The sequence below is a fragment of the Pholcus phalangioides genome, unplaced genomic scaffold (assembly GCF_987345545.1).
Source record: "Pholcus phalangioides strain wild (caught in Gottingen) unplaced genomic scaffold, Ppha-v1.0 ptg000016l_1, whole genome shotgun sequence".
NCBI lineage: Eukaryota > Metazoa > Arthropoda > Arachnida > Araneae > Pholcidae > Pholcus > Pholcus phalangioides.
Window position 1 is genome coordinate 5,403,770 of NW_028301609.1, and position 16,035 is coordinate 5,419,804.

Here is a 16,035-nt window from a genome sequence, read left to right on the forward strand (position 1 = left end):
CCCCCCCAGAGGTGTTGCGACTTCTAACACAATTGACACATTTAAAAAAGAAATACGATAAACATATTGGGATGTGTGTGTGTGTGAATTGAAAAGCTATCTATACTTAGTTAAAACCAACATAAATATTTTTTATTGGATGTGTATTTTATCATGTATATATAGTTTTCATAATTGCACTTTTAATTAGGGGTTGCTGTATTTTAGAAATATATGGCATCTGTATTTGTTATATGTGACCATCTTTTTTTTTTAGCCACTTCATTGGGTACTTCGTTTTGTGGCCTTGTGTTCGTATTTATTTGTATAAGTTGGTTTTGAAAATTTGGAATTTTCTAGTGCTTCCCAATTTCCACCCCCAGTCATATTTCTAAAGATAGAACACAAATCCCTGAAAAACCTCATAATTGCATCTTTTTTTTACCCCATGATGCCTTAATCTAAATATCAAATTATCTTATGACAAAATTGATTAAGAAACTTAAATGCGTGTTGGTTTTGTTACTTTTTTTTAAAAGCAAAAAGTTTTCAACGATGGAATCATAATAATGCAGCGAAATGGAAAGGCCAGCCTCAGAACAGAAGCTTACTAATGGCAACTAAATGCATGCACAAAACTAAATAAAAAAAAACAAATATATTTCAGGTTTTAATATAAACATGCTTTTATTATATAATTTCACACTTAATGCTTCCGCATGACGCTTTTCACTTGGGATCATTCCCAACAGTAATAAAAAAAAAAAAAATCAAAAATTATATATATATAATGTCATTAGAATAAGTATATATATGTATATTAAAAAAATCATTTCATGCAGGAGAATAAGAGAGATAGGAAACAAGAATATATATTTGTGGCGGCATACTTCCTGCGCCAAAACGAATGATTATATACTCTTCTTCTCTGCTGCAGTCACGATTCTGGACTTGGTCCATAGAATAGAAGCTCCGGTATCTGGCCACCCTGGACTCCTGTTCCATTGGTGCTGTCAGACGAACACTGAAACTGAAATGTGATGCAGCCAACGGTCATTTCGCTGACCCCATCTTGTCCAAAGTAACTTAACTCAGCACCGTCCAGAACTGTAGAAGCAGTGTAGAATGTGTCAGCTTCTACAAGTATTGGATGTTCGAAATACACGTGAAATGTATTGCTTGACCCATCTGAGTAAAAGTGAGTCTTATTCTCAGCGAGGACGTTACCCATTCGTTTCAACTCTATCTTTACGGTATAGTCTGCAGCTCCGTTACTGGAACCATACAAACCAAAACCAACAATGAAAATGCGTTTGTCAACAGAAAACTGAATGCTGTCACATCTTCCACGGTACCTCCACTGGTTGCTACGATATGCTGATGACTGGAAACGGTGACAAACCTGGGTCTTCAGACCGACTCTTGGCTTGGTTGGAAAAGGCAAAAGAGGCTTGTTATTTGCTGTGTAATGCAAGAAGATGTCTTTGGTCTCTTGCAAAGTGAGAAGGCCAGATTGGGCTGCACCGTTCGCATACTCTTCCAAAGTCATGGTAGGGATGCGTATCAAGTGCATGGCCTTGCCAAGCACTTTTCGCTTGTTTTCTGGAGTGAGTTCCAGGTCCTGACGAATGCATTCAGCCATTGACCAATTTACAGCTGCCTGAAAAAGCGTGTACTCCTTAATCATAAGAGTCTCGCGGGACAGAATTGACTCCAATGTGCAGTAATCAATATCAGAGAAACCTTCGGATATTAGCGCTAGTTCCGCCTGAGCATCAATAACTTCCCAGCAACGTTGCATAAGATCTGGTTCCTCAAAGAGACGACTCTGGCTCAAAAGGACACAAGCATTTTTTGCTGTAAGGCTCGTCTCCAAATAGGAAACGCATGCTCTGGCTAAGTGAGGCACAAGGTATTTCTTAGCCACATAAAGTGTTGACAACACTGTGTCTGCCTCTAGATTTATATCGTCACAGTAAAGGTACCTACAGAAAAAAAGAAAAAATACATTATGGCAACTAAAAAACTGGAATTAGCTTCTAATTTTTTTTTTTTACTCTATTACGTGTTCGAGTCTGAGTACACAAAATTTTTGGAAATTGCGTTAGCACACTGTACAAGATTTTTATACAAGTAATAACACAGGGGTCAAGATAAACTAGAGATCCTCATTTACTTCAAATAGAAAAGCTTACTTCCCAGCAAAATCTGCTTGACCGTTTCCCTGATCAAATTAAAGCAAGTTTAATTAATTAATACATAGATGCCAATTCCCAGAATCATTTGATACTTTACAAGGGCAGATTTAGAGCTCATTGTTGGGAGGGGCAATTTTACAAATAGTTTCATATGTGGTGTCCATAGGCCCTGCATTTTGATCAGTATTTGCTCAGAGAAGACAGTTAAAATGTTTTCTTTTTTTGTCCTGATTTTTCTCGTTTTTTAGTCAACGTTTTCTTGAATTTGTTATTTAATCAAAAATGTTGATATGGGCAATTTTCAACGGATTGACGAAATGCATTATCATATAGAAGTTATGAAAATTATCTGAATTCTCGCATTGAGGGCAATATTGCATATTTTGCTTTGGGGAATCACCCCCCCCCCCATAGACCCACACCTGACACTTTATGAAACATTAAATCCATTTAATACATATTTTTATATTTTTTGCTGCTGATATGCTCAAGAAGAACCTCTTAGAAAATGAAAATACAAATAACAGCCATACCTTTTAATTTGGGCTTTTCAGATTGAGAATTTCATGAACTGCTCTCATAAATTTCTGAATGTTACAATTTTTTGAAAAAGACAATACTATCCACGTATACGGAAACCCTTCCCATTTTTGAAACTCAATTTTTAACAAAAAGAAGTTATTTATACACGTTAAAGTATGGTATTTACTCTGTTTGAAAGACGGAAGGGGAAAAAATTAAAGAGCTACTTGCATTCTTTGCACGGCATTTGTGAATGATAAAAAAAGAGGGAATCTAGTACCAGAAATCTTTGAAAGACATCTTTCTCGCTTTGGTTTCTGCTAAAAATTCCTTACAGCAAAGTTGTGAACCCAACAGGTTTTAAAAATAAATTACGCAAATAGCATGCAAGTGCTAATTTTTAATTACGAGGCTTTTTAGAGAAACTGTTCACATTTGGAGATAGGGGGTTTTTAGCAAAAAAACTCCCTATTTTCCATTAAATGAGATATTTGCAGCTTGATCGAAAGAAGAAACAATACTGGATACTTCTTTGTGGGATTGAAGCAAATCTTTACGCCAGCATTTCTTGCCTGTGCAACTTATATGTATATTCCATAAAAATGCTGAGTAATATCATTTAAAAAAATAATAAATCAAGAAATATGGGTACAGCAAAAAACTATTCTTTTGCTAAAGTATCTTCCCCAGATGGTATGCAATGGTCCTGACATTCGATCCACTTTTCAAAGCAATTAGAAAAGGTTTTATCTTACAGCCTACATAGCTGAAATAACTAATAATTCTCCCACAAGCTTCTCCTTTGTAATCAAAAACAGCCAGAAATCAACCGGTACAAGAACCGGACTGTAAAGGGGTTGTGGCATAATTTTAATATTGCATTTACATATATTTCAGTTTTGGAAAGTTTGTGACAACTCATACAGAGAAATAGCAATGAACTGGTAGAAATTTCAGTTGTGTCAGGGTTCACCAAGATCCCAAATCAATATGCCGAAATCTGCGGCGTAAGGCGCAGAACAATCAGTGCTACTGCAGAACAAATCCCTGGAAGAATTTTAGGAAAAGAGGTTTTTTGCATAGATAACAGTCTAAATGAATTTTTACCACAGAACACTTCCAGTCAGCCAAGGACTTGCAGAACAATGCAAAACGTCCTGGTACAGAAAAAGCCTTCCCCACTTGATTTCAAAAGCAGATTGAATGATGTGGGAACCATTGCATATCATCTTAAGAAAGATACTTTGGTGAAAGAGTAAATTATGTTTTGCTGTACCTATCAGTTTTTTTTATGACTTTACGCTAAGTTCTTATAAAACGCATCTTGTACGAGTAAGATAACTGCAGTTATACTGATTTTGCAAAGCACCCATCAAATGGTGGTTCATACCTTGCAAATGTTTTTCATACACAAGGTTCAGTTTTTGCCCTTTTCTGATCCCTTCCCCAGACTTTTATCAAGAACTTGCAATATTTCCCTGACTTTTCTCCGATATTTCATACATTTCCTGAACTTTTCAGTTCATTGGTACCTTTGAAAAGCTTGATTTGATACATTATATGAATATATATTTGATACAAGAGCTGTATGAAATCATACAAATGGTTTTACGAAAGAATGACATGGAACTTTAAATACCATTATAGAGTGAAACCTCGATCTAATGATACTCTGTGGACCAAGAAAAAATACAGTTGCAGAAGGATTATTATATAGAGAAGCAATATTATCATCCATGCGCCAAATTTATGCTATAGTTGTAATCTTTTCCAAATCAGCATCGTTAGTACCATCAGAAAATGTGCTTTTATGCATTTATTCACATTGAAAAATTATAATTCATTAGTTGATTATTAAAATTCAGTTGCATGCATTGCCCTTGTGAAATTGTTTGCACTTTTGTGTCTTACACAAAAAGTAGCAATAACTTCTTTAGCAGTTTCAGTGATCCTGTGGAGAAAAATTCACCAACATTATTATGCCTTGAGAACCAAAAAAAAGTGACGTAAAAAAATTCAAAACGAATGAGCAAAAAAATTGAGAATATTGTTGCAACCATTTTTCAAAAAAATTGTTGGGGGATTCATTGTATTAAAGGATATTGTTGTATCGAGTAGTTTAACATTGGACTATAGGCAATTCCAAACAAAGTCTGAAAAAATATCGTTGTAGAGGAATTTATCATATCGAGTGTCATTGTAATGAGTTTTCACTGTACTTTCAAATTAATTGATCAAAGAGAAAATATATGTACCCTACTTCAAAGTGCACACACCTGATAATATAACAGGTAAAAAATAACTTACCTCAGAAGAGTCAAGAAAGCGGCTGGCTCAACATCAGGGATTTCAATCTCCGCCTTCTCATCGGCTAAGCCACCATAGAACATTGCGTAAAATACAGAACTGCCAGTCGCTATCACGTACTTGTGAGCTGGAATCCTTTGAGCACTACCTTTAGGACCCACCAAGAAATGAACGTCACTCATCAGTTCGTTGTTGAACATGGCTGCATTCCTTTCACGGACACTAGCATGGTTCGACTGCCAGTTTGGATCAGAGGTGCTGCTCGGGCTGGTGCTACAAGTGCTGCTGCCCGAAGCTGGGCTTGGACTGCTGCTTGAGACGGAGGTTTTTAGGGTAGGGCTGGGAAGTGGGCTCAGAGACGGTGGCGAATATTGAAGAGGTAAGTTCGCTGGTATGGTTTGGAGGTTTCCCAAACCTAGAATAGAAAGTTTCAGTCTAGAGAAGAAAAACTATCATAGTGGTCATAACATTACGCTATGTCTCAAAGTACACTGCTTATTTACTTGATAACACCTAAATTTGGCAAAACCAGTTTTTTTTTTGTTGGGATATGTTATTTGGAAGTTGTTCGCCCAGGAATGCACTTAGATTCTCCCTCAGGTTGTGCATTAAACCAAAGATAGGCTCTCTGGGTTTTTATTGTCTTCAATCCCGTATCTGGTCTAAGGATGTCTTATTTTCAATCTTGATCCCTTATTTAATCTAGAATGTTTTGTTTGTTATTGCTCATTCATTTCTTATCCTACTTTTGGTGATGTGTTGGCGATTTTTCTTCGACAAGAAAGACATCTGAAAACATGACTATTCTACTTTTGTAGACTTCTCGTCACGCTTTCCAATGTTTTTCGCCCAAAGAAAAAGTTCCCAACACATCACGAAAAAGGAATTATACTATGAACTAATTTGGGATTATACTAAAAAGGGATAAAACTAATCTCGCAGAACAGCTATAGTATAACCCTTTATTTCCTTGGTGACTTTTTTTAGGAGGGAATTCCTTATCAGAAGTCTGGCAGTTTTTCCTCCGGTCCTACATTGGTGCTGGGTTGTTGTATAAAGATTTATTAAGATTGTTGGAAAACTTATCTAGGGGATAAAGACTACGGCCATCTGAAAGTGAACCATAGCGTTGAGTTTGTTGACTCCATCACAGGATATCATACAAACACTATTGGAAGTACCTGGTGACACATCAAGGCCTCGCTGTCAGAATATAATAGGCAGGGAGATTTCAAATTTTATTTGGTATTTTTTTGTTCCCAGCTGTCATGCGAAGGAAAAAATTATATTTTCAATACCTTTGTGGAGATAATTAGGGATATAAAATGGGACTATTACAAAATATCCCGAGTTCAAATATCCATTTATATGACTATAGGCTTTCCAGCCATGTTGGTTTTGTTTGTATATATGTTGATAATTCCCCCAAAACAGATGTGAAAGTATTTTCACATAACCCAGAAATCAGTATTTTTACAGTTTTTATGTTACTATTATTTTTATTTTTTTATGCTGCGATTTTTTTCAGCACCCGTTGTGTCAAAGTCTTGGCAACTTTTAGTCGGGCATGTTTGGCGTAGATAAAAAAGTCGCCAAGTGGCAGACCAAATGACAGCTGTTCCGCAAAGGTTAAATACATTTTTCTAAAAAACTGATATATACATACACATACATAGATTAATAAATCATATGATAGCATGCATCACCTTAAAAATTGCCCCCAAAGAAAAAGGCACCAATTAAGGGAAAAAAGTGACTTTTACTATAAAACATCTTTCCCACATGAAACTACACATTTGCCATTATTATCACGTTTATCCTTGATCTACATAAAGCTGGACAAGAAAAACATTCAACCTATACCACTGTAAGTTCATTTTTACGTTTGGCGCATGGACCCACTAGGGAAAATCAACCCGAATTGTCATGCCCTGGTGCTTATAACAAGCGGCTACTGTATATCGCTTTTAAATTTGTATATTGCTTTGCGTGAACAAATTGCCATAATATGGTTTTATTTTTAATACTTCTCATTTTTTTCAAATTTGTTTACATAACTCAGAATAATCCACCCCGCACCCTGAGAGGGTACACGTACCACAGGTTGGGAACCACTGCTATAACACGGATAAACAGCGCAATTAAAAATATTAATTTAGTAAAAAATATATATATTATATATATTTAAATACATTAACGGATTCGTAATAACCAAGTTACGCAATACAACTAAAAATTAATTACAGCGTTTATACAAATATTTTTCACCCTACCATCAATATATACGCGCTCAAATTAACAAATAAATATTTAAATATTTTTATAAAAGCGCAATGAACTAATTTACGTACCAAACATCCAATTCTTATTCAAATGTGCGCAATTCGTTTCTTCGCGTCTTTTATTAGTTCTTGCAGACATTGCAAACACGATATTTCTAAAGTATACACTTCAATGTAGCATGTAAACCAGTTTTTTTATTATTTTTTTTTTAGTCCTCCTCCTCCGCCATTGAGACGTCGTCCACAGCCAAGGGTCAACTGAAGTCCTTTCAGGGTGCCAAACACTACTTGGACGCTTTATTTCATTTATTATTTTCGCAGTGGATACAAATGCACTTTACTGCGCCGTCCGTGGTACTACGAAAATGTTGACATATTTCAGCGATAACAATAAAAACGCACTAAATCACCACATAAAAACTTGGACCACAACCAGTACATTGTACGAACGAGGAAAACACATGCAACAAGGAAGTACCCTTGCGTTTCGACACGCCTTTTATCCATTAAAACTACCGACAGCCGTGATGACGTCGCCTTTTGATGTCTTTGCCCATTACCATATTTTTCCGAGAATCTGGAACAACTGAAAATACGGGACATTGTACCTCCGTTGCGACCCGGTATGCAAATCGGATGCTCGCAACATCGGTCCACCGTGATGACTTCATCGACCCACATATATATAATAAGAAAGATCTTTCTCTGCGGAACGCTTCAGTTCTGCCTTCCCACGGCGGTGGGCGCTCGAGAGTAGATGTCTTTAACTGTTTTTAATATCCACATCATGTAATGAAATTGTTGATTAAATTAATTTTTCAACCGAAATATTTCCCACCTACAATGTATGGGCTGAGATACGGAGGTGGATGTACAGGTGACCGAAATATTTTGCATTTCTTGACATCATCATGCCCTCAACCAAGGCCGTCTTGAATTCTACCGGTGGAATAGAGACGGCCCTGCCTCAACTTCCGAGTGAGAGGGAAGACCACCACATCCGCGCTTTGTTTTCTGCCATTTGGCAATTGTTCAGGTATTTCCACCATGATTAGCGATTTTGTTCACCTTCGGCGACAAATGGCAATTGTTCCCCGTAGTTGAAATTCCTAAATCCTCGTATGTTTCTCGGAAGCTAATTTCGTAAATGCATCGCTATTCCGCGATTACACGATTTCAACCAATCGCGTCTCTTCTTGGTTTACGATAATTCCCACTACTTTAATATCGTACGATCTGTTGTGCTTTCGGCCACAAGGTGGCCTCGTTATGTAATCACTGGAGTGTATTCTGAAATAACACGCTGTATGCCAAATAAAATCATTCATTATAATTCGTGTAAGGGAAGGATTAAAATTCTGTGTGTGGTGTTAATGATAGCGAGTGATAAGGGAGTAATACATTTCGAAAAAAATTTTACTTTTGGGGATGAACTGTTTTTTTAGAACGTTTTCCATCAGCTAAAATGGTGTAGGTCAGTGGTTCTCAACCAGGGGCCCTAGGATATTTCAGGGGGGGGGGGGCACGGATGAAAATCTTGAAGAGGGGAGCCACGGCTAAATTGTGACATTAAATTTCTTTAGTTACTCTGACTAAAAAAATTTAATTTCAAACAAAACGCATAGAATATATTTTTCGTAATTTTTCCCCATTCAAGTAACATTAACATGAGGAAGGAAATAAAAAAAGTGGTTCATGTCAATTACAGACGGATAGCCATCTAGTTTAGCATAAAGCTATCATCAGCCAGCACTGAGTGGTCTGATGGATATTTGGAAGCTGCATGGGTAACAGGGCGTATGACACTTGACTGGTGAGCCATTAGTCTTAGAGACATACCCAACTAGAAGAAGTACCCAAATCACGTGTCCAACTCAGATATGTCATTCATGTTGTAAGGGGTTGTATAGCTATAAAATAAAAAAACTTTTTATACCGCCCCCGTGTGCCAAAGAACCCAATTAAGAAGTTGTTGCTCTGTCTTTCCCGATGCCAACTAAAATAATTTCACGTTTCTGTATGCAATATTCACCGAGATATGCGAATTCGAAAAGTTGAAGAAATTTTGGAAAAAACAGCAGTCAATGCTGGTAAAATGGTTTCCCCTCATTTAATGCTGTTTTTTTCCAACATTCTTCGAATATCTCAGTGAAAATTTGAACTTAGACACGTTGATTTTTTGTGTTGGAGACCAGGAAACAACTTTCCAATTGAGTTTTGGTGCACAGGGTGTCCGCATAAAAAGTTAACATTTTTATTTTAATAACTATGTAACTCCTGGCAACACGAATCAAATATCTGAGTACTACACATTATTCGGGTACTTTTTCCAACTGGAAGTATGCCTCTAGGACCAATGGTGCGCCAGTAAAATGCCATATGCCCCGTTACCTATGCGCCCTGTATATGAAATATAGTACGGACTGTTATGTGAAATATTGTGTTGTGTTTAAGCCAACACGCACGTTGCTTCGTTCGCCTGCGAGAGAGCGGCCATATTACGAACCAAAAAGCCACTTGACGGCAGCTTGTCATCCAACGAAATATCAGATTTTCACCGTATCGAAATTGAAGTCAACAAACTGATAATTTTCTTATTTGAAAATCTGATTATTTATATTTTCCGATGGGCTTGAAATCCTGATAATGAATCATTATTATGTTCACACGAACAGTTTTGTCACTGCGTACATGATTTCTCTGGAATGAATGGTTCAAACAAATATTTAAACAGTTTTCACACGTATTTTAGTTCCTTTTTTAAAAGTCATAGTAGGGCTACAACATGAACCTATATCCTTCAGTATGTATTATTGTTGAAAACGATGTGGAAGGTTGAACTTTCCAATTGTGATTCATTTGTGTGGCTATTCCCTCATTACTACTTTTATCCGCACGAAGAGAATAAAATTAACAGACCTGCTTGCTACCACTTTTTGCGATTTTTATCATTACAAGAATGCGTATTTTGGAAACTACAACTGACATTTCTCAATGAAACCATAATATTTTACACAAAAAAAACTAATTTGGAAATAATAAAAATTTCATCCAGTACAGTAACTTGATGACATTGTGCCGTCTTCAAGCGCAGAGTTTGCATTGATTGAAAATATATATTTTTTAAATTGGACTGACACAACACATAAAGCATACAAATCAAACTGAGAAAAACACAAAACAATAAACTTCACAAAAAGTAACATTACGATGATACAGACACTTTGTGACCCCAAGGGGTTTTTTATATTTTTACTGTATTCTATTACGTTTATTCTGCTTTTTCGTTATTTTCATAAATTAAAAATTAATCAAATTAAATTAAAAAATATTTATACTTCAGGCAATTTTTTAATAATTATCTTCTAATGGGAAAACGGGGGGGGGGGAAGTAGAAAATTATTCATGTTCGCAAGGGGGGCCACAGGAATGAGAAATGGTTGAAAGGTGGCCATGGAGAAAAAAAGGTTGAGAACCCCTGGTGTAGGTGACAGTGTATCGGGCCGTGAACCTGAAGGCCAGCTCGTGATAGGCTTTGCATTTTTTTTTCCACTCCTTGCCAGAAATGATTTCAATTCTCTACTCATGCAATACATTTTACAATATATTTTGCGGATTCTTAAAATACAAGTATTATAAATCAGTTAAATATATTATAACAAAAGCATGTAGAAGAAATTAACAACAATAATGTTATAAAAAAACGTAGTTGTCTTTTAGTCTTTTCTTTTCCTAAGTTCCGATTTTTAATTATTTTACAGCTGTTTGCGACTAATTAACGCACGTTCTATATATATTTTTATACTATAATTTTTATTTATTTTTAGTCGATTTGCTATCGAAAAATGCATTCATAAATTGGAGAAATATTTTACAAAATTTGCCATGATTTTCGTGATCCGCCCCTTTAGCCGTTTGAATATTTCAGTTTGTACCGAATTTATAATGTATTTATATTTTGCCGAATCTTAACACTTTAGTATTATAATAAATCAAATAAATATTATAACAAAAAATATGTAGAAAAAAGTATTAAGACCAATAATAATGTTCTAAAAAATGTAATTATTTTAGCGTATCTTTAATCTTCTGAAGTTCTGATATTTAAATAGATTAAATATATTTCATAGTTGTTTACGATTATTAACATGCACGATATATTTTTTCATACTATAATTTTTATTGGTTTATTTTTAGTCGATTTGCTATCGAAAAATGTATTGATAAATTGGAGAAATTTTTACCAAAATTTACAAAAATTTTCTATCATTTTCAGAAATTTGAAGTCGTTATCCTCCTTTAACTGTTTGAATATTTAAGTTTGTTGGTTTAAAAAATAAAATCGTTTTTATAACATCGAAAATAGCGCGATTGCACATATGAAATGCCTCGCGGAGCATCAGTGGAAACGTTTACCTTGTTTGCTCCCACTGTTCCGTGATTAGATACGAAAATAAAGATATCGTAGAGTTACGCAAATTATCGTAGATGCTGAAGCAACGTGATTGGCTGTGTGGAAAAAAATATGAAAAGAATCATGTAATCGCTGAATAACGGTGCATTTGCGAAATATGCTTCCCGGAAAAATAGACTGGTACTTTTCGAGTTGATGTTGCTATGTTATTTGAAAGCAAACGAAAAACTACACAGTAGTATTATTTCTGAACCACAGATGGCAGCAAATCCATGACAGAGGATATTTTCTCATCCATGACTAGGCTGACCATATTTCCTCGAGAGAAATACGGGACATTGAGATTCCAAATACGGGACATCGCCAATTATCGCCAAAAATGACGCCAAAACAGAGCAAAGTTGCCAAATATTGTTAAAATTACAGCAAAATCACAATGGTGGGAAATGAAACGTTACTGCAAATTGCAGTGGATTAAAATGAATTTCACGAAAAAGACGTTCACCGAGACAAATGTGGGAGATAAATATTCTCATTTATAGTTGTAATTATCATAATATAGTTCATTAAATGAAAAATAATTTCAATCTTTGACTTCAATAAAGAATAAAAATTCAAGTAAGCGAGGTATAAAATACGGGAAAAACCGGGACACTTTTGCGAAAAAGTCGGGACGACCAAAAATACAGAAAATACCGGGACTGTCCCGGGAAATACGGGACGTATGGTCACCCTATCCATGACCAAAGCAATCCGAATTTTTATATATTGTAAGACATATAGACGACTCCAGAAGAATCAGAAGTATAAATTTAAGTTTTGATTACATTAAGCATTTTTAATAATTTACGACATGAGAATCGTTTTCGCGACCCGAGATACCAACGTGCCTCGTCTCTGGCACGTGTAGACAACAACCACTGAGCTATAAGTACTTTACTTATAGCTCAGTGACAACAACTGATAAAAATAAATGCCGTCGTGGAGTTGTACATTTCGTACAAGAACAAAACAAAAAACACAATATCAACAAACATGGTAGCCCACACATTGAACTTTCACTCGTGCACTGATCCATTGTTCTTGATGATATTACTGATACATGTTGCTATTGATGCAACACTCTAGCAAAAAAAATTTCAGCCTGAAATACTGGCCAATGGTTATCAAGATAACCGACAAGCACTGAGTTGTAAGTAAAGTTTACTTATAAATCAGTGAGCTATAAGCTACAAGCACTTACTTATAGCTCAGTGCTTGTAGCTCACTGTAGTTTATGCACATTAAGCCGGGTTTTCCTAGGAGCAGGTTTTCTGTGCCGCACGCAACGTGATTCGCCCAGCGCGACACACGATCCACTCACCAATAAGAAAAGCAGCTTGACTGTTTTCCTACAGAGCGTAATACGACACACGATGGCACTTTACGTCAGGTGTGATTGGCGGACTGCTTCTGGAGGAGTCAAATGCGTCGTGTGCCGCGCGTTCTGCCGATGTTTGCTTCACTCTTGTGTGTTTCTTTCCCTCCCCTTCAAACCGGAGCATGCAAGCGACAGAGTAGCTGATGCCAATTCCATATCCGTAAAATAGCCGTTCTGATCTGATGCGTCGCGCTAGGAAAACACAAACGCGTAGCGTGATTATGCAACTCGTTGCTGCCGACGCAAAATTATACTGTTCGGTTCACGCGGAGCAAAACACCTATTCCTAGGGAAACCTGGCTTTACATTGACCTGAAAGATCGAACTTCCAAGGAAACATTCAAAACAAAGGACCTCCACACGACGACAGTAGACGACAGGTAAGATCGTAAAAAGTGAATTTTCCACACTCCACTAATGTGCTGCCATCTAATGTCAAATTTAAAAGTGACTCATGTGGTGATAATAAAGTTTAAAGTAAAAGAATATATCCTTTATTCCGCTCAGTTCCTTATAAACAAAGCTCATAAACTGAACTAGAAATTTAAACTGAAAGTTCGGTTATTTTATTTGAGCATAAGGAGACATACAAAACAAAGACCCTCCTAATGAGCAGACGACAGACAAGAAGTCGGTTCCCTACAAGCTCAGCTCACAAACAGAACTTGCAGTTTGAACTTTCAGTTCAGTATTTTTTCAGGACACAAGGAGACGTCCAAAACAAGTAACCTGGAAAGAAGCAGACGACAGAGATTCTGAGGCTTGCATCGAGCTTATACACTGAGCTCAGTGAGCTTATATTACTGGAGGGAGCATCCAGCCGCCGCGACGGAAACATCAAATGCAAGAAAATCAGGTGATTCGGTGAAAACAAAGTTTCCGCCTGGCAATTTGCCCATAGAAATGTACAGTTCGGTCTCTAAATATTGGGTTTTAAAGATTAAAAAAACGATAGAGAACTCATCTAAAGGTGAAAAAAAGATTAAATTATTTATTTCATTAATACTGCAATCATTTCTTTCATCAATTCTGGATTTTCCTTCATTAATTCTGATATGTTCCTTCATTAATTCTGGAATTATTTCCTTTATTATTTTATTTCCTTTATTAATTATTATTTCTTTCATTACTTCTGGAATAATTGCTTTCATTACTTCTGGAATAATTGCTTTCATTACTTCTGGAATAATTGCTTTCATTACTTCTGGAATAATTGCTTTCATTACTTCTGGAATAATTGCTTTCATTACTTCTGGAATAATTGCTTTCATTACTTCTGGAATAATTGCTTTCATTACTTCAGGATTTGTTTCTTTCATTTATGCTGAAATTATTTTTCATTAATGCTGAAGTTATTTATTTTGTTTATGCTGAAGTTATTTATTTTGTTAATGCTGGAATTGTCTCTTTCATTAATTTTGGAATTATCTTTCATTAATTTTACTATTATCTCTTCCATTAATTTTACTATTATCTCTTCCATTAATTTTACTATTATCTCTTTCATTAATTTTACTATTATCTCTTTCATTAATTTTACTATTATCTCTTTCATTAATTTTACTATTATCTCTTCCATTAATTTTACTATTATCTCTTTCATTAATTTTACTATTATCTCTTTCATTAATTTTACTATTATCTCTTTCATTAATGCTGAAATTATCTCTTTCGTTAATTTTGGAGTTATCACTTTTATCAATGGTGAAATTATCTTTCATTAATTTTGGAATTATCACTTTTATCAATGCTGAAATTATCTCTTATATTAATTCTAGAATATTTTCTTTCATTAATTCTGGAATTATCATATCGATGCTGCAATTATTTCTTGCATTTATTGTTTTAAATTCCTGTGGGTGCCATAAGAAAATAACGGGGGATTGTGTTTGTTTTCACCGATTCACGCGATCTTCCGACGAATGACGTTGGGGACAACGTTCTCAGCACTACCAAGTAAGACGCCTTCATATACTCATATACGTGTATTAAGGAGTTCTATTACCAAGGTGGGGACCGCTGACGTCATACTCTCTTCAGTAATATAAAGCCGGGTTTTCTAAGGTGCAGAGTTTCCTATGCCGCGCACAACGTGATTCGCCCAGTTCGACACGCCGTCCACTCACCAATAAGAAAAGCAGCATGACTCTTTTCCTACAGAGCGTAATACGGCTCACGACGGCACTTTACGTCGGGTGTGATTGGCGGACTGCTTCTGGAGGAGTCAAATGCGTCATGCGCCGCGCGTTTTGCCAATGTTTTTCTCTTCACTCTTGTGTGTGTTGTCTTTCCTTCTCTTCAAACCGGAGCATGCAGACGACGAAATAGCTGATGTCAAGGCCATATACAGTCAAATCCCGTTATAACGAACGTCAAGAAAACGGAGGAATCACTTCGTTAAAACGAATTTTCGTTATAAAGGAATTCCAGGTTACCTAGCATTGTTCGTATGTAAACTTATTTTGGGGATTAGAAAAGTGTTCGTTAAAACGAGATTTTCGCTATAACGGTATTCGTTGAAACGGGATTCGACTTTACTATAATATAGCCGTCCTGATCTGACGCTAGGAAAACACAAACGCGTAACGTAATCATGTAACACGTTTTCGCCAGCGCGAAATGGTTGAATTCGGTACACGCTGCGCAAAAAACATATCCCTAGGAAAACCCGACTTTACGAATGTGAATATGGTTGGTCTTGACTTATTGAAAATGAAATTGCTCTTGGAAACTACGATTTTGATCAAATTTTGGCCACTGTAAAAAATATTTCCTGGATGAAGGGTTTACTGCCATCTATTTTTCGACGACGACACCAGATGAGTTTCTTATACTTATAACTCAGTGTTTATGAATACGTAATTACAGCAGATGTTCTATTATTGATTAAATTTTTTCATATATTTTCCGGTC

At 36.0% G+C, this 16,035-nt stretch overlaps 1 protein-coding gene across 1 annotated transcript; it reads right to left on the minus strand.

Annotated features, from left to right (window-relative positions):
• Positions 1-636: 636 nt before the first annotated feature.
• Positions 637-7,761, minus strand: lute (BTB/POZ domain containing protein 3 lute). The gene is made up of 3 exons (XM_089245867.1): positions 7,358-7,761; positions 5,007-5,421; positions 637-1,964 (listed from the first exon to the last, which is right to left on the minus strand). The coding sequence occupies exons 1-3, from the start codon at positions 7,425-7,427 to the stop codon at positions 917-919; spliced, it is 1,533 nt and encodes a 510-aa protein (XP_089101993.1). The 5' UTR covers positions 7,428-7,761; the 3' UTR covers positions 637-916.
• Positions 7,762-16,035: the final 8,274 nt, after the last annotated feature.

What these genes read in the sequence shown, in the direction of transcription:
- lute (XM_089245867.1), bottom strand. Translation starts at nt 7,427, where the DNA reads ATGTCTGCAAGAACTAATAAAAGACGCGAAGAAACGAATTGCGCACAT. An exon ending in GAATAAGAATTGGATGTTTG is followed by an intron (nt 5,422 to 7,357) that starts GTACGTAAATTA and finishes TTTCTATTCTAG; the next exon opens with GTTTGGGAAACCTCCAAACC. An exon ending in GCTTTCTTGACTCTTCTGAG is followed by an intron (nt 1,965 to 5,006) that starts GTAAGTTATTTT and finishes TTTTTTCTGTAG; the next exon opens with GTACCTTTACTGTGACGATA.